The sequence below is a fragment of the Jaculus jaculus genome, chromosome 2 (assembly GCF_020740685.1).
Source record: "Jaculus jaculus isolate mJacJac1 chromosome 2, mJacJac1.mat.Y.cur, whole genome shotgun sequence".
NCBI lineage: Eukaryota > Metazoa > Chordata > Mammalia > Rodentia > Dipodidae > Jaculus > Jaculus jaculus.
In genome coordinates, this window is record NC_059103.1 from 170,768,202 (window position 1) to 170,795,982 (window position 27,781).

Genomic DNA, 27,781 nt, shown 5'->3' on the forward strand with positions numbered 1-27,781 from the left:
TCAAACTTAAACCTTGAGGGCATGTCTCATTTCATATATTGTGTGGTATGACAAACTGAACTACAGAAAAAGCTCGGATTGGAGTAGCAAGGTACAATTTTGCTAGGCTTGCTGAGCATCTGAAAGAAAGCACTTGTGAGCTGAAGTAGCCACTTCATAAGATAACCAGGTTATTCACACTTGGAACTTGCTGGACATGTTGTTGAAATGAACATTATGGACTTTAAGGAAAAATGAACTGTAAGAGTATTTGTTGCCAGTGACATAATCTGACCTTTCAAATACAAGCTAGAGTTTTATTTATTTATTTATTATTTTGGTGAGGTTAATATTGATATGCACTTCTCAAAATACCTACTTAAGACAGTATATCCTCTTATGTTTTTAAAAAATAAACATTTATTTATTTATTTATTTGCAAACAGAGAGATACAGTCAGAGAGGGACTCAAACCCAGGTAAGAGCCTTAACCACTAAGCCATCTCTCCAGCCCTCCCACCTTTTTTTTCTTTTTTTCCACCTTTGAAAAATAGGATCCTACTATGTAGCCCAGGCTGGCGTGGAACTTGAGGTGATCTTCCTGCCTCAGCCTCTGGGGTGCTAAGATTACAGGCTAAACTAGCAGGCCAGCTTGATGTGACTAACAGTCCTCTCCCTGGAGGCCCCCAGAGCTCCCATTTGTGTAAGGAGTCCTCGCTGAGCAGCAGCAGCAGCTGGGCCTACATTATAAGAAATGGTGTAATGGGCTGGAGAGACGGTTTAGCGGTTAAGCGCTTGCCTGTGAAGCCTCAGAACCCGGGTTCGAGGCTCGGTTCCCCAGGACCCACGTTAGCCAGATGCACAAGAGGGCGCACGCATCTGGAGTTTGTTTGCAGTGGCTGGAGGCCCTGGCGCGCCCATTCTCTCTCTCTCTCTATCTGCCTCTTTCTCTCTCTGTCTGTTGCTCTCAAATAAATAAATAAAAATAAAACAAACAAAAAAATTTTTTTAAAAAGAAATGGTGTAATCCCTTGCTTTACAGTGACTTTCTGGTTTTTAAGTACACTTCACAGAAAAAGACAAAAGAAAACCCTGGAAGGAATTTCCACAAAGTTTGTGGCAGGACAGGGTGTACTCCACATATCACAAGTGTGAATTGGCAGAGGCATCTGCTCACCAGTCACGGCCTATGGGTCCCTAGGGATGTCCCTAGAAAGTTTGCTTGGGAGGAGGCCTGGAGATGTCCTCACGTCAAATTTGCTTCTGCAAAGGAACAAACTCCACTCTGCTGGCTGCAGGCAGGATGCGAAGTAGCCACAGATATGTCAGTGGCCCTTATATATCCTCTTAAGTATAGTACTTGTCAAAAGAAAAGATTGAACTGGATGTGGTGGCACTGTCTTTAATCCCAGCACTCAGGAAGCAGAGGTAGGAGGATGGCTGTGAGTTCAAGGCCAGCCTGAGATTACATAGTGAATAATTCCAGGTCCAGCCTGGGCTGGAGCAAGACCCTACCTCAAAAAGAGAGAGAAAGAGAGAGAGAGAGAGAGAAAGAGAGAGAGAGAGAGGGAGGGAGGGAGAAAAGATTATAGCAAATTTAATCATCTGATCAATTGGCATGTATTAGTGATTCATGAATTGATTGCTTCTAAAAATTTAGAAAAGGGGTTGAGGAGATGGCTTGGCAGTTAAAGCACTTGCTTGCAAAGTCAGCCAGTCTGGTCACTTCTCTAGTACCCACATGAAGCCAGATGCACAAAATGGCATGTGTCTGGAGTTCCTTTGCAAGAGGCCCTGGCATGCTCATTCTCATACACATTAATTAATTAATAATTAATTTGGAAAAGGTCTTCCACTAGATATGATAGAATAGTTATTTTCTATTAGGTATGTTGAGCAAGACCAAATAATATAGAAAGCAAATTTGTTAATATTAGGTCACATTATTGGTTAAAATAGAGGGATTTCCTTATCCTGCCAGCCAAGACTGGCCTGCTTAGAAATGAAGTTTTTATTTTGCCTCCCAACTTCTTTTTATTTTGAAGTAAGGTATTACTCTAGCCCAGGCTGACCTCTGGAACTCATTCTGTAGCCCCAGGCTGGCCTTGAACTCACACTGATCTTTCTACTCCAGCCTCCCAAGTGCTGGGATTAAAGGCATGCACTACCATGCCTGACTTACCTCCTAACTTCTTGAAAGGTCTCATAACTTAGTTTTCATTTGATTATGTGGAACTTTGACATGAATGACTGTATTTTGAGCTGGTCTATTGGGGCCTGGTGTAGGGACTCATTCCAAGTCAAAGGACTCCTACATATTTATTTAGCATACTTGAAAGACTTTTCTGAGGTGCTCCATGGGGATTTCAGCAATGTGATTTGAGTATGTACATGTTTTGAAGATCTGCATAACTTCAAGTGACCAATATTTTCCAGAAGAGTGAAAGTGTCATGATATTAAAAGTTTAAGGGCCTGAGCGAGGTTGGGCATACCTATCGTCCCACCATTTGGGAGGCAAGAGGTAGGAAGATCACTGTAAGTTTAAGGCCACCTTGAGAACACATAGTGAATTCTAGGTCAGCCTGGGCTATAGTGAGACCCTACCTTGAAAAGCCAAAAAGAAACTTAAGGCACCCTGACATAATATGCTATGGATTATGACAGCAATGGGAGGGCACTATGGGAATGTGTGAAAGGGGTACGTGTCCTAATCTTTTTTTCGTGTGTGTGAATGCATTGTATGTGTGGTGTGGTAGATGTGATGTGTGTGTACACGTGTGTATGTGCTGACATGGCACCCTGGCACTCTGTGTGCTCACCAAAGGACCGTGTGTTTGCCTGTGAAGTCAGAAGAAAACAGCAACTGTCTCCCACCATCACTTACTACCTCTTTTTTTGTTTGTTTGTTTGTTTTTTCAAGGTAGGGTTTCACTAGCCCAGTCTGACCTGGAATTCACTCTATAGTCTCAGGGTGGCCTTGAACTCACCACGATCCTCCTACCTCTGCCTCCCAAGTGCTGGGATTAAAGGCGTGCACCACCACGTCCAGCTCACTAACTCTTTTTTATCTTGTGAAGGAGTCTCTTTCTGATTCCAGATTTTGCTGTTCATGAGTCCCAATGATTTTCTAGTCTGAACTAGAACTGGGGTTATAAGCATGCCAGCTGTTTATGTGGGTTCTGGAGATTCAAACTTGGATGATGCTCAGGAAACACAACCTCTGAGCCACCTCTTCAGCCCATGTCCCAGTCTGTGAGAGTCAATGAGCAGTCCCTGTTTAATTTTTTTTTAATTTATTTATTTGAGAGCGACAGACACAGAGAGAAAGACAGATAGAGGGAGAGAGAGAGAATGGGCGCGCCAGGGCTTCCAGCCTCTGCAAACGAACTCCAGACGCGTGCGCCCCCTTGTGCATCTGGCTAACGTGGGACCTGGGGAACCGAGCCTCGAACCAGGGTCCTTAGGCTTCACAGGCAAGCACTTAACCGCTAAGCCATTTCTCCAGCCCTATTTAATTTTTTAATAGTTTTACTTATTAGAGAAAGAAAGAGAGAGAGAATGGACACACCATGCATGCACCACCATGTGCATCTGACTTCCATGAGTACTTGGGAATGGAACCTGGGTGCTTAGGCTTTGCAAGCAAGCACCTTAACCACTAAGCCATCACTCCAGTACAGCATATAAAAATGCTACAGTCTGTTTTATCCCATGTACCTACTTTATGTCTTGGAACTTACTGTTTTATTTTTTTGTTTGTTTTGCGAGGTAGGGTCTCTCTCTGGCCCAAGCTGACCTGGACTTCACTATGTAGTCTCAGAGAGGCCTCGAACTCATGGCGATCCTCCTACCTCTGTCTCCCATGTGCAGGGATTAAAGGTGTGTGCCACCACGCCTGGCTGACCTTGCAGTTTTAATCCTTCTGCCTTTACCTCCCACATGCTGGGATTGAAGATGTGTACCACCATACCAGGTTTGTGTGGGAGTCCAGTGCTCTGTGCATGCTAGACAAACACTCTATCAGCTAGCTACATCCTTAGTCCTCATTTATAAACAAATTCCTGGGCTGGAGAGATGGTTTAATGGTTAAGGTGTTTGCCTACAAAGCCAAAGCACCCAGTTTTGAATCCCCAGGACACACATGAGCCAGATGCACAAGGTGGCACATGCGACTGGAATTTGTTTGTAGTGCCTCTCTCTCAATAAATAAATAATTTTTAAAAATTCCTTAAATAGAACTTTTTGGTCATACATAAATATTGGAAAGCCATATATGAATATCCTAATTTCTAATCAGTTTCTTCTCTAAACTAACTTATACCAACTGGATTATTTCTTGGACTGCTCTCGCAAAATAACAAACTGGTTGATTTAAAACAAGGGAAATGTGTTTGTACGGTTCTGGAAGCCTGAAGTCAACAGTCATGGTATTGGCAGGCTCTACCCTCTGCAGGTTGTGAGGGAGGGCTCTACTCGCTCTCACCTCTGGTATCAACGGGCACTCCTTGGCTGTGGCAGCCTAACTCCAGTCCCTGTCTTCACCCCCACATGGTGGCTTCCCTGTACCAGTCTGATGCATAGCTAGTGCAACATTGTACTACTTGCTCTGGGAGATGAAAGTGTGGGCATAATGGCTATTCTACGCTTTCCTCCCTTTCCCTTCTGGTACAGAACCTGCCCTGCTACCCCACTGCCGGCAGAGCGGGTGGGGGACCTAGTTTGGGCCACTTTGCACAAGATAGTGCTTTTCAAGAGTGGACACATGATCCAGACTAGCTAATCAGAACTGGGATTTTTCTTTTTTTTAAATTTTTTTAATTTATTTATTTGAGAGCGATGGACACAGAGAGAAAGACAGATAGAGGGAGAGAGAGAATGGGCGCGCCAGGGCTTCCAGCCTCTGCAAACGAACTCCAGACGCGTGCGCCCCCTTGTGCATCTGGCTAACGTGGGACCTGGGGAACCGAGCCTCGAACCGGGGTCCTTAGGCTTCACAGGCAAGCGCTTAACCGCTAAGCCATCTCTCCAGCCCCTGGGATTTTTCTTAACTGATGGAGAACAGTCACTCTTCTCTCTGATGTGGCCTGTGAGGTTTAATCCCGCACTGCTGTGACCATGTCTCCTACCACGTGGAGAAATCAAGTAGCTATAAAGAAAATGAAAATCATCAGGCAGAGAGGCAGGGATGATATGGGAGAGAGAGGAAAGGCTGGAGAGAGTGCTGTGATCTGGCAGAATTCCTGCTGTTTGGTCAGTTTGGTTATGTAAGCCATCGGCTTATTCTCTTACCATGGAATTAGTGCAGCTGAGTATCTGTTATTGCAAACAAGTTAGCTCTGACTAACATATCAAAGTAGCTATTCTAGTTTCTCCTAATGCCCAGGTTTTCAGAGAATGAGTGATTTTAGTGCTGTCTTTGTTTTAGGAGAACCATCTGGATGTGGTGGTGCACACCTTTAATCCCAGCACTCAGAAGGCAGAGGTAGGAGGATTGCCATGAGTTCGAGGCCATCCTGAGACTACGTAGTGAATTCCAGGTCAGCCTGGGCTACACTGAGACCCTACCTCAAAAAGCCATAAAAAAAAAGGAAAATCATTAGTGATAACACCTGTGTATTTCCAAATTCTATTTCATTTTATATTTTGTTTTCTGAGGCAGAATTGCACTCTAGCCTGTACTGACCCGAAATTCACTATATAGCCCAAGCTGCCCTTGAACTCATACCAACCCTCCTACCTCACTTCCTGAGTGCTGGGATTAGAGGCAAGAGCCGCCACACCTGGTTTTTCCAAATTTTATATGTATACTTAAAATTTCTCTCCCTTTGTGCTAGAGACATGGCTTGGTGGTTAAGGTGCTTGACTGTGAAGCCCAAGGACCCATGTTTGATCTCTCCCCAGATCCCACGTAAGCCAGATGCACAAAGGAGACACAAGCGCAAGGTTGCACATGCCCACTAGGTGGTGTGAGGGTCTGGTGTTCAGCTGCAATGGCGGAGACCCTGGTGTGCCAATTCTCTCTTTTGCTCTCTGTAAAATGTTTTTTCTCTATCTGGGCTGGAGAGATGGTTAGTGGTTAAGTGCTTGCCTGTGAAGCCTAAGGACTCCAGTTTGAGGCTTGATTCCCCAGGATTCATGGTTAAGGCATCTTCCTGCAAAGCCAAAGGACCTCAGTTCAATTCCCCAGGACCCACGTAAGCCAGATGCATAAGGGGGTGCGCACATCTGGAGTTCGTTTGCAGTGGCTGGAGACCCTGGTGCTCCCATTCTGTCTCTCTCTCTCTGCCTCTTTCTCTCTCTCTCTCTCAAATAAATAAATAAAGTAAAAAAAAAGATTAGCAGGATTTACTGTGAATACAATGTAAAGTACTGAATTGAGACTTACATATGGGGCTGGAAAGATGACTTAGCAGTTAAGTCGTTTGCCTACGAAGCCTAAGGACCAAGGTGCAATTCTCCAGGACCCATATAAGCCAGATGCACAAGGTGGCGCATGCATCTGGAGTCCGTTTGCAGTGGCTGGAGGCCCTGGCACACCCATTCTCTTTCTGCCTCTCTCTCTCTGTTGCTCTCAAATAAATAGATAAAAATAAACAAAAAATTATTTTCTCTCTTTTCAAATAAATAAGCCTGTCCTCAGAATTAACTTAAAATTTAAAACCTTTTAACCTACTGTATGTTATTATGTTATGAAACTGAAGTTGTTACAACCTCCAAGATACCTATTTTTCTGATTTATTCCATATGTAAGTCTTCTTTAAAAATGTTTTGATTATTTTTATTTATTTATTTGACAGCAACAGACAGATAGAGAAAGAGAGGGAGAGAGAGAATGGGTGTGCCAGGGCCTCCAGCCACTGTAAACGACTCCAGATGCATGTGCCACCTTATGCATCTGGCTTATATGGGTCCTGGGGAATTGCACCTTGGTCCTTAGGCTTCGTAGTCAAACGACTTAACTGCTAAGTCATCTTTCCAGCCCCATATGTAAGTCTCAATTCAGTACTTTACATTGTATTCACAGTAAATCCTGCTAATCTTTTTTTTAAACTTTATTTATTTATTTATTTATTTGAGAGAGAGAGAGAGAAAGAGGCAGAGAGAGAGAGGCAGAATGGGAACACCAGGGTCTCCAGCCACTGCAAACGAACTCCAGATGTGTGCAACCCCTTATGCATCTGGCTTATGTGGGTCCTGGGGAATTGAACTGAGGTCCTTTGGCTTTGCAGGAAGATGCCTTAACCACTAAGCAATCCCTCCAGTCCAATCCTGCTAATCTTAAACTAAATCTGTCTCATTAAGTATGATTTTTTTTTCTTTCAGGAGAAGAATTCTAAAAGTAGACCAGTTAAAAAGAACATTCCAAGGGATTATGCAGAGTGGGATAAGTATGTTTTATATCTTTTTTTTTTTTTTTTTTTTGAGGTAGGATCTTGGTCTAGCCCAGCCTGACTTGGAATTCACTCTTTAGTCTCAGGGTTGCCACAAACTCAGGGCAATCCTGCTACCTCAGCCTTTCAAGTGCTGAGATTAAAGGCATGTGCCACCATATCCAGCTATATTTCTTTATATAAAACTTTGTCACTGAAAAATTCTGTGCCACTTAATACTATAACTTTAAAGGTAATTGTTACAAACATAGACATACTAAAAGTACCAAATTACTTTAATTAAGTATTAATGTTACTAAATTATTTAATTACAACACTTTTTTGCTGGGCATGGTAGTGCATGCCTTTAATCCTAGCACTCAGGAGGCCAAGCTAGGAAGATTGCTGCGAACCTGAGGCTACATAGTGAATTCTCTTTTCTTTTCTCTCTCTTTTTCTTTCCTTTTTTTTTTTTCAAGGTAGGGTTTCACTCTAGCTAGGCTGACCTGGAATTTACTACGTAGTCTCCGGTTGGCTTCAACCTCACGGTGATCCTCCTATCTCTGCTTCCCAAGTGCTGGAATTAAAGGCATGCACCATCACTCCTGGCTTCTTTCTTTTGAAACAGGATCTTGCTATATAGCCTAGGCTGGCTTCAAAAGTCTAGATCCGCCTCCTCCCAATTGCTGGGATTACAAGTGTGGGTCATCATGCCTAGGTAGTCCAAATGCTTTTGATCTTACTGTTCTCATTAATAAAAACTACAATCAGAATAAATTATGGGGCTAGAGAGATGGTTTAGTGGTTAAGGCACTTGTCTGCAAAGCTTAAGGACTCATGTTCTATTTCCAGGTCCCACATTAGCCAGATGCAGTGATGCAAGCATGCAATGTTGCACATGCACACAAGGGGGCGCATGCATCTGGAGTTCAGTTGCAGTGACTGGAGGCCCTGGCACACCAATTCCCTCTCTCCCTGCCCCCTTGCATAAATGAATGCCAGTTTGTTGTGCTTGCTTCAAAAAATAAATAAATTATGTACACATATGAAAATTATCGCCGGGTGTGATGGTGTATGCCTTTAATCCCAGCACTCGGGAAGCAGAGATAGGAGAATCACTGTGAGTTCGAGGCCACCCTGAGACTACAGAGTTAATTCCAGGACAGCCTGAGCTAGAGTGAAACCCTACTTTGGGAAAAAAAGAAAAAGAAAAAGAAAATTATCAATAAAAAGAACGTGTTGCATCATTTTGTCTATAAAACCAACTACAAGTAAGTAGTGCCATCCTTCTGCACATCTAAACTAAACAGGTACAAGTATTCTACATGGAGAATAATTAGTCATAATTTTAATCACAAGGTTTGGAACAGGTCAGATCTGACTGATATTTAAGCCCTCAGTTAATTGCATATTTTCTTGTGAAAGAATGCAAATGACTTGAGAAACAAACTATTATAAATGCTTTAAATATGTGTCGAGCGATGCAGCAGAATTAAACATCAGTATTTCAAACATCTGAAATCTGAAATGCCCAAAAACCTGAGGCTTCTTTTAGTGCTGAGATGTCCTAACCAGTAGAAAATTCCACACCATGAAACTTTATTTCATGTATTAAATTATGCTTAGGTTATGTGTATAGGGTGTATGTAAACGATAGATAAATTGTGTACTGACTTGGGTTCCATCTCTAAATAACCTTAGTATGTCTATGCAAATGTTCCAAAATGTGAAAGAAATACTTAACCTGTAATACAAGTATAATGACAGCAATAATGAATTTTATTTTATTGTTTGTATTGTATTTTTTTCAGTTATTTTTTCTTGTTCTTTCATTTAAGATTTGATGTTGAAAAGGAATGTTCAAAAGTTGATGAAGATTCTAAAGAAAAGATTATAGTAGACAACAAGGCCCATTTGTCTAAAATTGAGACAAGAATAGATACAACAGGTAATAGAGGAAAACAGGAGTAATTTGTAGTCTTTAGATTTCATTGTTTAAAAAATATTTTTATGTATTTATTTGAGAGAGATAGAGGGGTGGGTAGAGAATGGGCACTCCAGGGCCTCCAGATGCATGTGCCATGTTGTGAATTTGGCTTTACATGGGTACTGGGCAATCAAACTTGGGCTGGAAGGGTTTGCCAGCAAGGGCCTTTAACTACTGAGCCATCTCCCCAGCCCTGTTTCTTTCTTTTTCTTTCTTTCTTTCTTTTTTCTTTTTTTTTTTTTTTTTTGAGGTAGGGTCTCACTCTGGCTCAGGCTGACCTGGAATTAACTATGTAGTCTCAGGGTGACCTTGAACTCACAAAGATCCTCCTACCTCTGCCTCCTGGGTTTTGGGATTAAAGGCGTGAGCCACCATGCCTGGCTTTAATCTCAGCACAGACTAAGGTAAGACTGTTGCTTAGAATTCAAAACTCCAAACCAGCCTGGGGTTCCAGAGTATGTTTCAGGTCAGCGTGGTATAGAATAAGACCCTGTCTCAAAACAGAATTATATTAACTTGTATTTTCACATTTATCAAATAATACTTATTTCTAGGCCTAACTGAGAAAGAGAAGGGTTCTCTTGCTACTCGTGAAAAGGAGAAAGGAAATGAGGCTTTCCACTCAGGAGATTATGAAGAGGCTGTGATGTATTATACCAGGTGAGCAAATTTTTGTTGTGGTTTAAATTTTCCATGTAAAAAGCAATGTTTTGCCAGGCATGGTGGCTCATGCCTTTAATCCTAGTACTCAGGAAGCAGAGGTAGGAGGATCACTCTGAGTTTGAGGACATCCTGGGACTACATAGTGAATTTCAGGTCAGCCTGGGCTAGAGGGAGACCCTATCTCCCAATCCCCCCCCAAAAAAAAACAGAGAGAGAGAGAGAGAGAGAGAGAGAGAGAGAAAGAAGACTGATGTTTTAACTGTTGAACCCATATAAATAAGCTATGTTGGAATCACTCAAGGTGTGTACTTCTGATTTATCTTAAATTCACTTGTGACTATCCTGCTTTTTCTTCTTTTCTTTTCTTTTTTTTTTTTCCAAGGTAGGCTCTCACTCTAGGCCAGGCTGACCTAGAAATCACTCCTTCTGGCCTCAGACTCACAGTGATCCTGCTATTCACTGTGGAGTCTCTCAGGCTGGCCTCGAATCCATGCAATCCTCCCACCTCTGCCTCCCGATTGCCACGCCTGGCCTAAGTGAACTTTCTAATCTTTTATTTTATTTTAGTGAGACAGAGCCTTACTCCATAGCCCTGGCTTGCCTTAAGTTCTTTAAAGGCGTCTTTCCTGACCTCTCAGATTAGATTAAATCTCTACTTCTTGTGTGTCCACACATTTCTAGTTTTAATCTATTTTTAAAAAAATATATTAATTAATTAATTGGTGAATTTTCCCAGACCCTAATCTTCTATTCTTATAAGGATGACAGTTTTATCAGATTTGGACCCACCCAATGGTCTCATTTTAACTTAATTACTTCTTTAAAGCCTCCAATATATTCATATTCTAAAACACTGTGGGATTAGGAGAAAGTTTTGAAGGACACAGCATAGCTCATGCATAGTCTGTAGCTGACTTGTGCATTTTTTACATTAGTTCTTTTGCATAGCTGTGAACAAAATACCTGACAACTGGGCTGGAGAGATGGCTTAGCAGTTAAGGTGCTTGCCTGCAAAGCCTAATGGCCCAGGTCTGACTCCCCAGTACCCAAGTAAGGCAGATGCACAAGGTGGTGCATACATTTGAAGTTCATTTGCAGAGCCCAGTAACCTACTTCTTTCAGCTAGGCCCAACTCCTGAAATGTTCAGAACTTCCCAAATCAGTGCCACCAGCCTGCGGGGGACATTTTATACTCAAACCTCAATACAGCTTTTCTGAGTTCTATGAATTACTGCAGATACCTTAGGCCTGCCTGTTGTCAATAAGTATTTCTTTCACAGGAGCATATCAGCCCTTCCAACTGTATCTGCCTATAACAATCGCGCCCAAGCAGAGATCAAATTAGAGAAATGGAGCAGTGCTTTTCAAGATTGTGAAAAGGTCTTGGAGTTAGAACCTGGAAACATCAAGGGTAAATAGACATTGACCACTCTTGAAGTTGTAGCAGGATCCAGCAGACCATCTGTGACAGCTCGTACAGTGACTTTAAAATATTTCAGGGAGCCGGGTGTGGTGGCGCACGCCTTTAATCCCAGCACTCGGGAGGCAGAGGTAGGAGGATTGCCATGAGTTCAAGGCCACCCTTAGATGACAGAATTAATTCCAGGTCAGCCTGGACCAGAGTGAGACCCTGACTCGAAAAACCAAAAAAAATAAAAATAAAAAATAAAAAAAAATTACAGGGGATCTAGGCATGGTGGTGCATGCCTTTAATCCCAGCACTAGGGAGGCAGAGGGAAGATCTCTGAGTTTGAGGCTAGCCTGGGACTATAGAACGAGTGCCAGGTCAGCTTGGGTAGACTTAGACTGCCTTGGAACAACAACAACAAAACACCCAAAAAACAAAAGCAGGAGAGGTGGCTTAAGGTGCTTGCCTACAAAGCCAAAGGACACAGGTTCGATTCCCCAATACCCATGTAAAGTCAGATGCATAAGTGATGCATGCATCTGGAGTTCATTTGCAGTGGCTAGAGGCCCTGGCATGCCCATTTTCTCTCTCTCAAATAAATAAAATAAAAAGATTTAAAATGTCCATACCAAATATTTCAGGGGCTAGGGAACTGAGTAGTTAAAGTGACTTGATCGCAAAGCTTGCTGACCTGGGTTTGATTACCCAGTACCCATGTAAAGCCAGATGCACTAATTACCACATGCATCTGGAGTTCGTTTGCAGCGGTAAGAGGCCCTGACATGCCCATTTCTTTCCATCCCTTGCTTGCAAATAAATAAAGGAAAATATTTTTAAAATTTTACATAGGTCTGGGGATACAGTTCAGTAGTTAAAAGCACTTGCTGTGTAAGTTTGACTACTGGATTTTAGATCCTTAGAACCCATGTGTGGTGATTTGATTCAGGTGTCCCCCATACATTTAGTGTTCTGATTGCTAGGTTCCCAACTGATGGAGATTTGGGAATTAAGGCTTCCTGGAGGCAGTGTATTGTTGGGGCCGGGCTTATAAGTATTATAGTCAGTTTCCCCATGCCAGTGCTTGGCACACTCTCCTGTTCTTTTTTTTTTTTTTTCTAAGGTAGGGTCTCACTCTAGCCCAGGCTGACCTGAAATTCACTGTGTAGTCTCAGTGTGGCCTCAAACTCACGGCAATCCTCCTGCCTCTACCTCCCAAGTGCTGGGATTAAAGGCGTGCACCACTACACCCGGCTGCTCTCCTGTTCTTATTGTCCACCTTATGTTGGCCAGGGGGTGATGTCCACCTTCTGTTCATGCTATTGTTTCCCCTGCCAAAGTGGAGCTTCCTTTTGAGTCTGTAAGCCAAAATAGACCTTCCCCCCCCCCCACAAGCTGCTCTTAGTTGGGTGCTTTCTGCCAGTAATGTGAACCTGACTGCAACACCATGCATATGTAATTCTTGCACACCTATGGGCAACACGGGAGGGGGCACCAACAGACTGTTATTGAAACCTACCAAAAAAACTGATACAAATTATCAAAATACTTAATTTCTGAACCTGGCTTAATCATCAAGATACTAAGTGAACCTTCTTTCCTTTCCTTTTTTTTTCTTTTGTTTTTTTTTTTGGGGGGGGGTAGTGTCTTGCTTTAGCCCAGGTTGACCTGGAACACACTGTATAGTCTCAGGCTGGCCTTGAACTCACGGCAAGCCTCCTACCTCTGCCTCCTGAGTGCTGGGATTAAAGGTGGCCACCACCATGCCTGGCCTAAGTGAACTTTCTAATCTTTTATTTTGTTTAATTTTATTTAGACAGAGTCTCACTGTGTAGCCCACGTTGGTCTCAAGCTTGTAGTCCTCCTGCCTCAGTTTCCTAAGTATTGTGGTTGTACCACAAAGCTTGTCCTTTTTTTTTTTTTTTTTGGTGTTTTGAGGTAGGGTCTCACTCTAGCTTAGGCTGACTTGGAATTCATTATGTAGCCTTCCAAGTGCTGGGATTAAAGGTATGCACCACCATGCCCGACTTTGCTTTATCATTTTAAAAATGGCTAAATAGAGCTGGATGGTCTCACATGCCTATAATTTTGGAGGTAAAGACAGAGAGATCAGGAGTTCAAGGTCAGCTGGTCTGAGCTACATGATGCCCTGTCTCCAAAAATAAAAAGTGGGTGTGCCAGGTAAAGTCTACTACAACTGAATTACATGAAAATATGAAGAAACTATCCTGGATAGGAAAAAAAAAGACAAAAAAACCAGCAACAGAAACTATCCACCCCCACTACCACCATGCCACCTCCAACAAAGTGCTCAGTAACAAATGCAAAATAGAGAAAATGGCATGTTGTTAAAGATGCCTTCTAGGCAAGGTCTCACACGATACCCCAGGTTGGCCTGGAATTCACTTGGTAGCCCATGTTGGCCCTGAACTTACTGCCACCCTACTGCCTCTACTTTCCCAGGTATGACAGGTTTTGTCCAGGTGAGATCATGAATACAACAAGCACTTCATGCCCAGAAGAAAGTGCTGTGTTCCAAAGCACTTCTTTCCATTCTCTGGCTTGTACACTCTTTCCGTCTTCTGAGCCTTGGGTGTGATAGAGATGTCACATTTAGCACTGAGCGCCCAATAGCCACGTGTTCTCGGCACTTTGAAGAGCTTTCATCATCAACTGTCAAAAGAAGCTTCTCTGAATTTGGCCCTGGCTGCCTGTGCCTCATGCTGTGTACAAAGATGGGCTCCAACTTGCAGCCGTTCACCAGCCTCTGCCTCCCTCGCGCTGGAGGCGGTGCCTCACCTGTTTATAGTAGGGCCATTATCTATGGGCTTCACTACATGGAAATGTTTATAAGTTTCACATGCTAGTGTCCTGTGCTGCTTATGCCTTCCCACTTGCAAAATACGTTATAGCCAGAATGTCTTGTGTTATAATATGTAACTTGTTTGGGTAAATTTTCAGCTCTTCTACGTCGTGCCACGACATATAAACATCAAAGCAAGCTCCAGGAAGCTATTGAAGATTTGAGTAAAGTCCTGGAGGCTGAGCCTGACAATGAGTTGGCCAAGGTCAGTACAGAGGAAAGTGATTTCTTACTGCTGGGTGCAGTGGTGGTGACGCACACCTCTAATTCCCAGCACTTGGGAGGCAGAGTAGGAGAATGGCTGTGAGTTTGAGGCCCAATGGAGCTATAGCGTGAGTGGTCTAGAATGAGACACTGCTTCAGAAAAGGAAAATTAAAGGAAAGGAAAGGAAAAGAAATCTGGGTATGGTGGCACATATTTTTAATCCCATCACTCACTGGGGAGGCAGAAGTAGGATCACTGTGAGTTCAAGGCCACCCTGAGACTACATAGTGAATTCCAGGTCAACCTGGGCTAGAGTGAGATCCTACCTCAAAAGAAAAGAAGAGGGGCTGGAGAGATGGCTTAGTGGTTAAGGCACATGCCTGTGAAGCTTAAGGACCCAGGTTCGATTCTCCAGGTCCCATGTAAGCCAGATGCACATGGTGGGCATGCATCTAGAGTTCGTTTGCAGTGGCTAGAGGCCTTGGAGTGCCCATTCTTTCTCTCTCTCCTTCTCTCTGTCATAAATAAATAAGTAAATAAATAAATATTTTTTTAAAAAAAAGGAAGAGAAAAGGAAAGGAAAAGAAAAAAGGGATTTCTTGTCTCATTTTGTAATTTTCTGTTTCTGAATTTATGTTTAGGTTAAAATGGTATCAATCTCGGTGAATGAATATTCTGAGGGTTAGGTGGCAGATATAAAAAGGTATGGTCTAGAAATCCCGAAATGCTAACATATAAATTTGAGGGAAGAAAACAGGTTTTTAAGAACAAATTGTGTAGGGGTTGTGAATATAGCTCAGTGGTAGAGTGCTTGCCTAGCTTGCAGAAGGCTCTGGGTTCAATCCCAAGTACTAAAAAAATGAGGAAAAAAAAAAAAAAAAGGAAAGAAGGAAGAAAGGAAGGAAGAGGAAAAGGAGAGAGAAAAGCAATGCAGGAGGATAAACCTATCACGGAACTGCTTTTCCCTGAGCTAATCCCAGTTTATTATGCAGAGTGACATAGAAGTTCCTAGGTAGGGCTAGGGTGAACTCCATGGCCAAAGGGGAATGCTGTTTGCAGGGTAAACACAGCCTCACTGATAGCATTGCTACTAACTGAGTGGACCAACTCAGATATGCAGTTAAGAGTAGAAGTTAGTGCCAATAACTGGGAAAGGTCTGAGTGCATCCTGTTTTCAAATTAATAAAATGGATTAGCAGAGGACATAAGATATCCTAGGTCAGACTTTTACTCATAAGTTTCTCTTGCTCCTAAGTCCCTATCTATCCCTAAGGATAGATAGAAGGGTCAGACTTTTACTCATAACTCCTCTTGCTCCTAAGTCCCACAGTGGTGACACATAGTGACCCAAATGTTTGCACGATGCCTGGGAAAGTCAAAATTTTGGATACCCCCTTCCCTGCCTTTTATGAGGGCTTTTAAGCAAACCTGCCTAATTTTCATTCCAGAGAGAAATAGCATTTTATATTGGAGAGCAAACACACTTTCACTGTTCTGTACAGGGAAATGCTGCTTTTCAAAGCTGTCCTTGGTACAAACATCCTTAAAGAGAGTCAAGAACAAAGGTGGTTTAGTGCCTGTACTCACAATATGGTTATGGAAAACCGGAGAACTGCCTTGCAACAAGTTATTCCTGTTCCCACATGTTCCTGGTGTATCTCCTATGGCACTCTCTCCTCATTGGGTTACCTATAGCACTCTGCACATTTTCTTTGTATACTTTGAAACAAGAAAAACCACCACCTTTAACATTACTACCAATGTAATTTCATGTTTACATATCAACTCTTGGGCTTTGTCCAAGTGAGTTTGATCTTAAGCCACATAGAAAGATTAATTGAAAATGGATGGTATACCTTAATGTAGAACCTAAAGTAAAAGTTTTCAAAGGAGACATAGGGGAGAGCTCACACCTATAATCTCAGCCCTCTAGAGGCTAAAGTAGGAGGATCACTGTAAGTTCAAGGCCAACCTGGGCTATAGAGTGAGTTCTAGATCAGCCTGAGTTAGGACAGGCCTGCCTCAAAACAGAAACAACAAAAGGGGCTGGTGATATGACTTAGCAGTTGAGGCCCTTGCCTGCAAAACCTAAGGAACCAGGTTCAATTCCCCAGAACCCACATGAAGTCAGATGTACAAGGTGGCACATGTGTCTGGAGTTCGTTTGCAGTGGCTAGAGGTACTGGCATGCCCATTCTTTTTCTCTCTCTCACTCTCTCTAATAAATAAATAATTAATTAAATATTTTTTTAACAAACAACCAAAAGACAAAATTGAAAACAAAATGAAAATAGTAGAAAATATATTTTAAATATTTGAAAGAGAAAGAGATAGAATGAATGGGTGTGCCCGGGCCTTTTGCCACTGCAAACGAACTCCAGACACATGTGCCACCTTGTACATCTGACTTTGTGTAGGTCCTGGAGAATCAAACCTGGGTCCTTTGGCCTGCCAGAAAGCGTTTCAACCACTAAGCAATCTCTCTAGCCCCAGGAGAAAATCTTCATAGGTTTGGAGTAGACAAATTTTTCTTATCTGTGACATAGGTAGCATTTTTAAATCACGTAGTCAGCAGAGGACTTGGATCAGGAATCCATAAAGAACTCTGAAAACTCAATAATAAGACAGCTAAAGCTAAGTAACAAAAAGAACAACAAACACATTTCTTGCGTTATTGACGATCAAACCTTGGGGCCTTGCACATGCTTGGCAATTGTTGTACCACTGAGCTATACCTATAGCACCATGGAAAAGACTGGCTTAGACACATCACCAAAAGATACACACAGATGCAAAAAGAAGCACTTGAAAGATGCTCGATGCCATTAATTAGGGAAGTATACATTTAAAAGCACAGTGCTAGGGCTGGGAGATAGCTCAATTGTTAAAGCAACTTGCTTACAAAGTCTGAAAGCCTGAGTTCAATTCTCAAGTAGCCATGTAAAGCCAAATGCACAAAGTGACACATATATCTGGAGTTTGTTTAAAGTGATAAGAGGGCATGACATGCCCATACTTACTTCTCTCTCTCTCCCTCTGTCTTTCTCAAGTAAATAAATAAAAAGTGATATAGCCATTAAATTCTACTGTTAGGCATTTCTATAAGAAAAATGCAATAATAAGTCCTTTATAAAGATTTTTTGTTTTGTGTGTGTGTGTGTGTGTGTGTGTGTATAAAACAATGAAGATTTTAGTATTTATTTATTTGCAAGCAGAGAGAAGTGAGACAAAAATGGGGCGGGGTCAGAAGGAGGGAGAGAGAATGGGCATGCCAGGGCCTCTAGTCACTGCAAACAAACTCTAGATGCATGCACCACTTTGTGCTTGTGGCTTTATGTGGGTACTGGGGGAATTGAACGCAGGATGTTAGGCTTTGCAAGCAAGCATCTTAACCACTGAGCCATCTCCGCAGCCCTGTTTTGTTTTTTTGAGATAGCATCTTGCTATTTAGCACTCCTCTTTCCTCTACCTTACCAGTGATCAGATTCATATCCAGCCTTATCATTAAATTGCAAAGCCACCCAAAATACACATTGGAGAGAAGACAGTCTCTTTAATAAATGGTACTGGGAAAACGGGGTATCCACATAATAGAAGCTGTAGAGCTTTATCTTACCTTATACAAAAACCAATTCCAAATGGATCAATGACCTTAATATGATACAAAACCTTGAAGCTATTAGGAAAAAAGTGGGAAGGACTTTCTGAATAACACCCCAGTTGCTCAAGAAATAAGGCCAACAATTGACAAGTGAGACCCCATAAAATCAAAAAGCTTCTATAATCAAAGCAAACCGTCAAGAGAAGAGGTGGCCGATAGGATGGGAAAAAATCATTGCCAACTGGACATATGACTAATATCTAGAGTATACAAAGATCTGAGAAAACTAAACAAGAAGACAAGTAACCTAGTTAATAAGTGTGAACAGATAGTGTACAAAAGATGAATTACATATGGCCAATAAACATGAAAAAGGGTTCAACTAAGTAGCCATCAGAGAAATGCAAAACAAAATTACTTTGAGGTTTCATCTTACCCTAGATAGAATAAATATCAGTCATGAAGAAAACAAGCAAAACAAATGTTGGTACAGATGTGGACAAAAGGGAAACCTTATTGTGCTGCTGGTGGGACGGTAAAGAGCTGTAGTATCTATGGAAGTCAAAATGGAAATTCCTCAGAAAACTAGAAAAAGCTCTACCACATGACCCGGGCTACTAGTTACCCAAAGGACTCCAAGTCAGCATATCACAGAGATACTTTCACATCAATTTTTGCTGTAGTATTATTCACAATGGCTAAGTTGTGGGACCAACCTAGTTGTCCAATGACAGAGGAATGGATAATAAAAATGTGGAAGAATAAAGTTATGTCATCTGCAAGAAAATGCTTGGAGCTGAAGATGATCAGATGAAACAAATTAAACTAGTTTAGAAAGATAAAATCATATGTTTCTCTCATTGGTGGCTCCTCGATTTTATATAGGCACATAAAATTATGTATGTATGTATGAAGCTGGGTGTGGTGGTGCACACCTTTGATCCCAGCACTCAGGAGGCAGAGGTAGGAGGATTGCCATGAGTGAATTCCAGGTCAGTCTGGGCTAGAGTGAGACCCTACCTTGAAAAACCAAAGTAAAAGAAAAGCATGTAGGTATTAAATGAAAGAAGTGAAATTATTTAGGGAGGGGGATGAGAAAATGGAAGGTGGGAGGATGGGTGGGTGGAGGGAATATACTGGATATACAACATATAGGAAAAAAATTAAATTAAAAAAGAAACCAGGCAAAGAAAAGTATATCCAGTGTGATTTTACTTACATAAAAATCTTAGGGCTGGGAAGATAGCTCAGCAATTTAAAGGCACTTGCTTGCAAAGTTTGATGACCTGGACTTAGTACTCCAGACCCATATAAAGCCAGATGCACAAAATGGTACATGCATCTGGAATTCCTTTGCAGTAGCAAGAGGTCCTGGCATGCTCATTCTCTCCCCCGCTTTCAAATAAATAAACAAAAGAAATATATTTTTTAAAAGAATCATAGAATTCAATACAAACTAACCTCTCATAACAGGAAGAGAAATGATGGATTGCAGGGAAGGAGTGAGGTTACAGAGAAGCAGTAGAAACCTTTGGGGATTATGGACATGTTTCTTTCATCAGAACTTATTCTGCACCTGGATGAAGCTGTTCTGTGTGCGAGGGGATGTTTTATATAGATAGTTTTCATTCTAGATGGCATAAAGTAATCCAGAATTTTCAGCATTGCTCTTCATTAGGATTATATGTACAGATAATTTTATTTGCATAGAACTATACATTGCATCTCGGTGTGTATGTGTATGTAGAAACATCTAGAAGATCTCAGAATGTCAGTAGTGTACCTGATGGCAGGATTTCAGGTGATTTGTTTTCCTTCTATTTAATCTTTGTTACTCAATGTTTGTTTACAGTAGACATGTGACATTATAATCAGATAAAATAGTGAAGCTATTCTGAAAAAAAAATGAGAACATGATACAAAGCTTTATGTTTATTCATTTGAAGTGCCTTTATATTACCAGAAATAATGGTATTTAAAAATATTTTTTTTAATGTATCACAGTTTTCAGGGTTTTTTCTTTTTCTTTTCTTTTAATTGTTTTTATTTTATGTATTTGAGAGTGACAGACATAGAGAGAAAGAGGCAGAGAGAGAGAGAGAGAATAAATGGGCGTGCTGGGACCTCCAGCCACTGCACATGAACTCCAGATGCATGCGTCAACTTGTACATCTGGCTTACGTGGGTCCTGGGGAATCAAGCCTTGAACCAGGGTACTTAGGCTTCTCAGGCAAGGGCTTAACCACTAAGCCATCTCTCCAGCCCCTAAAAATAATTTTTAAAAATTTATTTACAAGGAGAGAAAGAAGCAGAGAGAAAGGGTTTACCAGGGCCTCTAGCTGCTGCAAATGAACTCTAGACACATGCACTGCTTTGTGTCTCAGGCTTTACGTAGGTACTGGGGAATTGAACTTGACTTGTTAGGTTTTGCAGGCAAGCTTCTTAGCCATAACCACTGAACCATTTCTCCAGCCCAATGGTGTTTTTTTTTTTTTTAATTAAAGTGAAAACTACATTATTTATGTTGCAGAAAACCTTGTCAGAGGTTGAAAGAGATCTTCAAAATCCGAAGCCTGTGGCTCAAACCCAAACCAAAGGAAAAAGGATGACTATTGAAGAGGTACAAGGTTCCGAAGATGAAGACGAGAAGGAAAGTGGAAATACACATGAAGATGGCAATGGAGATAAGAGTAAACATCCTTTTCCATTTTGGTTATGCCAAAACCTACTTGTTTTATAAGGAGGTAGCTCAGTTTTTCTAGGACAACAGAAAGTGTGTGTGTGTGTGTTTGTGCGTGCGCAGATGAGTCTGTCCCATGCACACATGTGTGGAGGTCTGAGGAGAACGTTGTTTCCTTGCGGTGGAATCTCTCACTGAACCTTTGTGTTTTTCTGTCAGACTGGCTCACCTGCAAGCCCCAAAGGTCTCCACCCCTGTCTCCTACAGGATCAGGGTTACAGGTGTGCATGCCACACCCAGCTTGTTATGTAGATGATGGGAATTGAACTCAGGCCTCATGCTTGCATGGCAAGTGCTCTTACTTGCTGAGCCATCTTCCAGCCCCTGTTCCAGTCCTTCCTTCTCCTCCCTGCCTTATAGTCTTTTTCTAGCTTATTGGCCTCTGGTACTGATTTTTTTTTTTTTTTTTGGTTCTAGCTCACACAAATCTAAACACTTGTAGCTAGGATCCACAGATGAGAGAGAACATGCGACATTTACATTTAACATTTTTGGCCTGGGTTTCCTCATTTAGTTTAATCCTTTCCAGATCCATCCATTTCCTTGCAAATTTCATGATTTCATTTTTCTTTACTGCTGAATAGAACTTCTTTGTGTAAATGTACCCACTTTTATTATCCATTCACCTGTTGAGGGACATCTAGGCTGGTTCCATTTCCTCGCTATTGTGAATAGAGCAGCAATAAACATGGTTGTGCAAGTATCTCTAATGTAGTGAGAAGAGTCATTAGGATATATGCCTAGGAGTGCTATAGCTGGATCATATGGCAAATCTATTTTTAGCTGTCTCAAAAACCTTCACACTGATTTCCACAATGACTGCACTAGATTACATTCCCACCAACAGTGCAGAAGGGTTCCCCTTTTCCACATTCTCACCAACATTTATTATCATTTGTTTTCTTGATGATAGCCATTCTGACAGGAGTGAGATGAAATCTCAAAGTAGTTTTAATTTGCATTTCCCTGATGGATAAAGATGAAGAACACTTTTTTTAGATGTTTATATCCCATCTCTATTTAGTTCCATAGCCCATTTTTTAATTGGGTTGTTTGATTTCTTATTATTTTGATTTTGAGTTCTTTGTATATTCTGGATATTAATCCTCTGTGAGATATATAGCTGGCAAAGATTTTTTCCCATTCTGTAGGTTGTTTCTTTGCTCTATTCACAGTGTCCTTTGCTGTACAAAAACTTTGTAATTTCATGAGATCCCAGTGGTTGATTAGTGGTTTTATTTCCTAAGCAATTGAAGTTATGTGTAGAAAGTCATTACCTATGCCAATGTGTTGGAGGGTTCCCCTACCTTTTCCTCTAACAATTTCAGAGTTTTAGGTCTGATATTAAGGTCCCTGATCCATTTGGACTTGATTCTTGGACATAGAGAAAGACAAGGGTCTATTTTCATTTTTCTGCATATAGATATCCAGTTTTCCCAGCACCACTTGCTGAAGAGACTGTCTGTCCTCCAATGAATATTTTGGTATTTTTGTCAAAAATCAGATGACTGTAGCTACCTGGTTTAACATCTGGGTCCTCTATTCTGTTCTATTGATCTACTTGTCTGTCTTTGTACCAGTACATAGTTTTTGTTACTATACCTTTATAATATAGCTGAAAATCCGGTGTGGTAATACCACCAGCCTTATTGCTGTTGCTCAAAATTGTTTTGGCTATTTGTGGTTTGTGTGTGTGTGTGTGTGTGTGTGTGTGTGTGTGTGCTTTTAAATGAATTTTAGGATTGTTTTTTCTATTTCTGAGAAGCAGTGGTGTTAGTTCTTCCATGAAGGTCTGGTAAAATTCACCAGTGTATCCATCTGAGTCTGGACTTTTTCCCCTTGGGAAACTTTTTATAACTGCTTGGATCTCCGTACCTGTAATAGGTCTATTTGATTGGTTTATCTAATCTTGGTTTAATTTTGGTAGGTCATAGGAATCAAGAAAATCATCCATTTCTTTCAGATTTCCAAACTTAGAGGCATATATATTCTTCAAGTGTGTCCTTATGACTTTCTGAATTTCTTTGGTATCTATTATAATGGTACCTTTTTCATCTCTAATTTTATTTTCATATTCTAATTTAATTTTTGTCTATTTTCTCTGTCTTCTGGTCAGATTTGCTAAGGGTTTATCAGTCTTGTTTATCCTTTCAAAGTACCAACTCTTTGTTTCATAGATTCTTTGGATTGTTTTTTGGTTTCTGTTTCATCAATTTCTGCTCTCTTTATTATTTCTTCCTGTCTACTTATTTTCAGTTTGCCTTGTTCTTCTTTTTCCAATGCCTTAAGGTGAAGCTTTAAATTGGTTACTTGTGAACTCTCTAATTTCTTAGTATAGACACTTAGAGCTATAAATTTCCCTCTTATGACTACCTTCATTGTGTCCCAAAGGTTTTGATATGTTTCATTCTCATCATCATTTGATTCTGTGAATTTATTGATTTCCTTCTTGATTTCTTCAGTGACCCATTCATCATTCAATAGTGTACTATTTAGCCACCATGAATTTGTATATGCTCTGTAGTTTTTCTTATTGCTGATTTATAGTTGAATCCCATTGTGGTCAGATAGAGTACAAGGGATTATTTCAATTTTCCTGTATTTGTTAAGATTTGCTTTGTGTCCTAATATGTGGTCTATTTTAGACAATGTTCCATATGCTGATGAGAAAAATATATATTCTGCAGCATTTGTATGAAATGTTCTGTTGATATCTGTTAGGTCTATTAGTTCCATGACATCATTTAATCCAGATGTCTCTCTGTTTATTTATTTATTTTTGCTGGGATGACCCGTCAATTGATGAGAGTAGGGTATTGAAGTCACCCACTACAATTGTGTTTGGTGTCATCTGTGACCTAAAGTCTAATAGTGTTTGTTTGATGAAATTGGGATGCCCTATGTTAGGTGCGTATATGTTTAGGATTGTAATGTCCTCCTGTTGTTGTGTTCCTTTAATCAGTATAAAGTGACCTTCTTTATCTTTCCTCACTAATGTTGGTTTAAGTGTATCCTGTCACATATTAGGATAGCAACCGCTTCTTGTTTCCTAGGCCCATTTACTTGAAATACCATTTTCTATCTTTTCATCCTAAGACAGTGTTTATCTTTTTTTGAGACATGAGTTTCTGGAGGCAACAAATGGCACGATCCTGCCTTTTAATCCAGTCTGCAATCCTGTGTCGTTTGTTTGGGGCACTGAGGCCATTGATATTAAGAGTTATTATTGAAAGGGATATATTTATTCTCTCCATTCTTCTTATTTTGTAGTGCTTCCTGTTTTCCCTTTACTTGCTAGCTTTAACTGTTATTTGAGTATGTTTTATTTTTACCTATTTCCTCATGTGTGTGTTTTGCTTTCTCTTCAGTGTGACGTATTCCTTCACATATTTTCTGGAGAGCTGACTTAGTTGTCATAAATTCCTTTAGCCTGTTTTTGTTGTGGGATGTCTTTGTTTTTCCATCAGTTTGGATAGATAGCTTTGCAGGATAAAGTAATCTTGGCTGACAGTTGTTATCTTTCAGAACTTGGAATACACCATTCCAACCTTTTCTGGCTTTTAAAGTTTGTGTTGAGTAATCTGCTGCTATTCTGATGGACTTGCTTGGTAGATGACTTGCTTCTTCTCTCTGCTTTCAATATATTTTCTTTGGCTTACATGTTTAGTAGTTTAATTATAACATGGTGAGGAGAGGTTCTTTCCAGGTTTTGTCTGTTTGGTGTTCTAAAGGCTTCCTGTATCTGCACTGGCATTTCTTTCCAAATTTGGGGAAATTTTTCTTCTATAATTTGGTTGAAAATGCCTACTATGCCTTTGGAGTGAAATTCTTCCCCTTGTACTATACCCTGAATTCTTATGTTTGATCTCTTCATAGTGTCCTGGATATCTTGAAATTCCCTTCCCATTCATACCTTCCTATTAGCTTGCATTTTTCTTTGTTGAACTGTATTAAGTCTGCCACCTGGTCTTCTACTTTAGATATGCTGTTCTCTCCATCCATTCTACTGATGAGACTTTCCACCATAGAGTTTTTTATTTGACTGACTGTGCTTTTCAGTGCTAGAATTTCTACCTGGTTTTTCTTCAGTATTTCTATTTCCTTACTCATGTCTTGTAATGACCTCCTTATTTCATTAAGCTGGTTTCCTGTGTTCTTTTTCAAGAGCCTGTTTTCTTCTTTAATTGCTTTTGTTTTCTTCTCTGATTCCTTTGATTTCTTTGAATATAGATCAAATCATTTTTTTGAAATCTCTTTCAGGCATTTCATCTAAAACATTCTCATTGGGGGTCATTTCTGATGGCTTTATAATTTTTGGTAGGATTACATTGTCTTGATTCTTTGTGTTTCTTGTATTATAATGTAGCAACTCTTGCATCCTGAGTTGATTTGATGCTTGGGTTTTCTACTTATCTGCAATGTTCTTAGATGTGGAGCTCCAACTTTATACGCCTTCAGGATATGAGTTTAAGGTGCCATGTGTAGCTGTTGTACCCAAATCTACCCACAGAAGTAATCTGAGCTGTTGAGTTTGCCTGATATTCAAGTATTGTAGTGGGCTGGGAGGAACAATTTACTGGCAAATTCTAAACTTCAACTGAGCAATACACACATTCAATAAAAACCAGCACAGAGTATATAATTGTGGGGATTAAAACAAACAGATAGCCTTTTTTTTATAAGCCAAAATCTCTAAGGGTGTATGTTACTCTGTACCCTTAATCCTATTAGCTGGTTGAGATGTCTGTTCTGAATTGGGTTCCAGGTCAGCCTGGATCTGAATCAGACCCTGCTTCTAATAATGACAGAAGCAAAAGACAAAGGCCCTATAAATATGAAAGCATCAAAGGCTACAGTAGTCAACAAATATTAGCTTAGTTGAGAATGGTAAAGCCAATCAAGAATATGTAACCCATAACCTGCCCTGACATGGAAAGAGAGATTAGCATTTCCAGCGTAGGCCCATGTACCTGCTTTTTTGTCAGTTGGCCTTGTTACCTTTCGGGGTGGCTTCCAGTCTCACCAATGCTGAGTGCCCACCTTGATCCCTCCATGTTGTGCTGTGGAGCTGGTGTTCTGATCAGCTGTGCTGGATGCCCTGCCGCTGGGGGCTGAATGCGGTCTCTGGATGTTCGCTGTTCTGGTGGCTGGGGGATGGGAAAGTGCAGGAAGCCTGGAGTTGTACTGGAACTGCTCAGCTGGTCCCACTTATATCCCTTTCAGCAGCTTCTTAGCTGATCTCCACTGTCTCCTCTTCAGGTTTCTTGACTTTGCAAGGAGGCTCATGAGGTTGGAAAATCCCCTTGTTTGGTCTCTGCTCTTGCAGCTCAGAGCCAAGTGGGGCAGCACTGGGCAGATGCGTGCATTGCATGGATTGGGGCCGCAAGCACCTCAGTGGGATTCTGGCCATTTTCCTCCTTTCTGGTGGATGTTAGTCTCTCCTGCTTCTCTGCTATGACTAATAAAAACCTATATACGGGCTGGAGAGATGGCTTAGTGGTTAAGCGCTCGCCTGTGAAGCCTAAGGACCCCGGTTCAAGGCTCGGCTCCCCAGGTCCCACGTTAGCCAGATGCACAAGGGGGCGCACGCGTCTGGAGTTCGTTTGCAGAGGCTGGAAGCCCTGGCGCGCCCATTCTCTCTCTCTCCCTCTATCTGTCTTTCTCTCTGTGTCTGTCACTCTCAAATAAATAAATAAATAATAAAAAATTTAAAAAAAACAAAAAAAAAACCTATATACCTGTGGTTTTGCTTAAGTTCCTCACTAGGCTGGTTTGGTGTGGCTCCTGTGCCACCATCTTACCCAGAAGTCTATTTTGTGTTTTTTTTTTTTTTTTCCAAATTATGTGAGTATATGTGTGTTCCTATATGTGAGTGCAGAAATGTGCATATCACAGTGTGCACGTGGAGGTCAGAGACAACCCTGCATTTGTCAGTCCTGGCTTTCACCTTATTGGAAGCAGGGCTTTTCTGTTCTTCACTGCTGTGGATGCCAGGCTGGCTGTCTCTGGAGCTTCTTGGATTTTCCTGTTGTTGCCTCCCATCTTTTTTTTCTTTTCAAATTCTTTTTTATTAACAACTTCCATGATTATAAAAAATATCCCATGGTAATACCCTCCTTCTCCCCCCCACCTTTCCCCTTTGAAACTCCATTCTCCATCATATCCCCTCCCCATCTCAATCAGTCTTTTATTTTTTTTCTTTTCAAATTTTTATTAATAACTTCCATGATTCTAAAAATATACTATGGTAATACCCTTCCTTCCCCTGCTTTCCCCTTTGAAACTCTATTCTCCATCATATCCCTTTCCCCTCTCAATCAGTCTCTCTTTTATTTTGATGTCATGATCTTTTCTTTCTATTATGATGGTCTTGTGTATGTAGTATCAGTCACTGTGAGGTCATGGATATCCAGGCCATTTTGTGTCTGGGGGGGACCATGTTGTAAGGAGTTCTACCCTTCCTTTGGCTCTTACATTCTTTCCACCACCTCTTCCGCAATAGACCCTGAGCCTTGGAAGGTGTGATAGAGATGTTGTTGTGCTGAGCACTCCTGTCACTTCTTCCCAGCACCATGGTGCCTTCTGAGTCATCCCAAGGTCACTGCCATCTGAAAAGAGAAGATTATCTACCAAAAGTGAGAGTAGCATTAATATAAGGGTGTGAACATTAAAAGAAGTGCTTACTGCTGCCTCCCTTCTTGTTGTAGGAAGGCTTACAGCCCTTGATACTGTACTTAGAGTCTTATTTGAGTTGTGGGGATCTGAACTCAGGTCTTTATGCTTATAGAGCAAGCACTCTGTTCACTGAGCCCTCTCTGCAGCCCTCATTTTGTTGCTTGCAAAATATCCATACTATACATGCATTGAAAAATTTATATTCACCTTTAAATTTTCTGGATAGTTTAGTTTTTTTTTAAATATTTCATCAATTTAAAAATTCAGTTGTTCAGGTCAGCCTGGCCTAGAG

The 27,781-nt window shown here is 41.0% G+C and overlaps 1 protein-coding gene across 1 annotated transcript in view; it reads left to right on the forward strand.

Annotated features, from left to right (window-relative positions):
- Spag1 (sperm associated antigen 1) overlaps positions 1–27,781 on the forward strand; it is a 74,323-nt gene that overhangs the window by 9,723 nt on the left and 36,819 nt on the right. The window contains exons 4-9 of the mRNA XM_045143391.1: positions 7,304–7,368; positions 9,189–9,298; positions 9,892–9,997; positions 11,281–11,411; positions 14,367–14,473; positions 20,605–20,764. Coding sequence (XP_044999326.1) covers positions 7,304–7,368; positions 9,189–9,298; positions 9,892–9,997; positions 11,281–11,411; positions 14,367–14,473; positions 20,605–20,764 — 679 coding nt within the window. The remainder of the gene's footprint in view (positions 1–7,303; positions 7,369–9,188; positions 9,299–9,891; positions 9,998–11,280; positions 11,412–14,366; positions 14,474–20,604; positions 20,765–27,781) is intronic.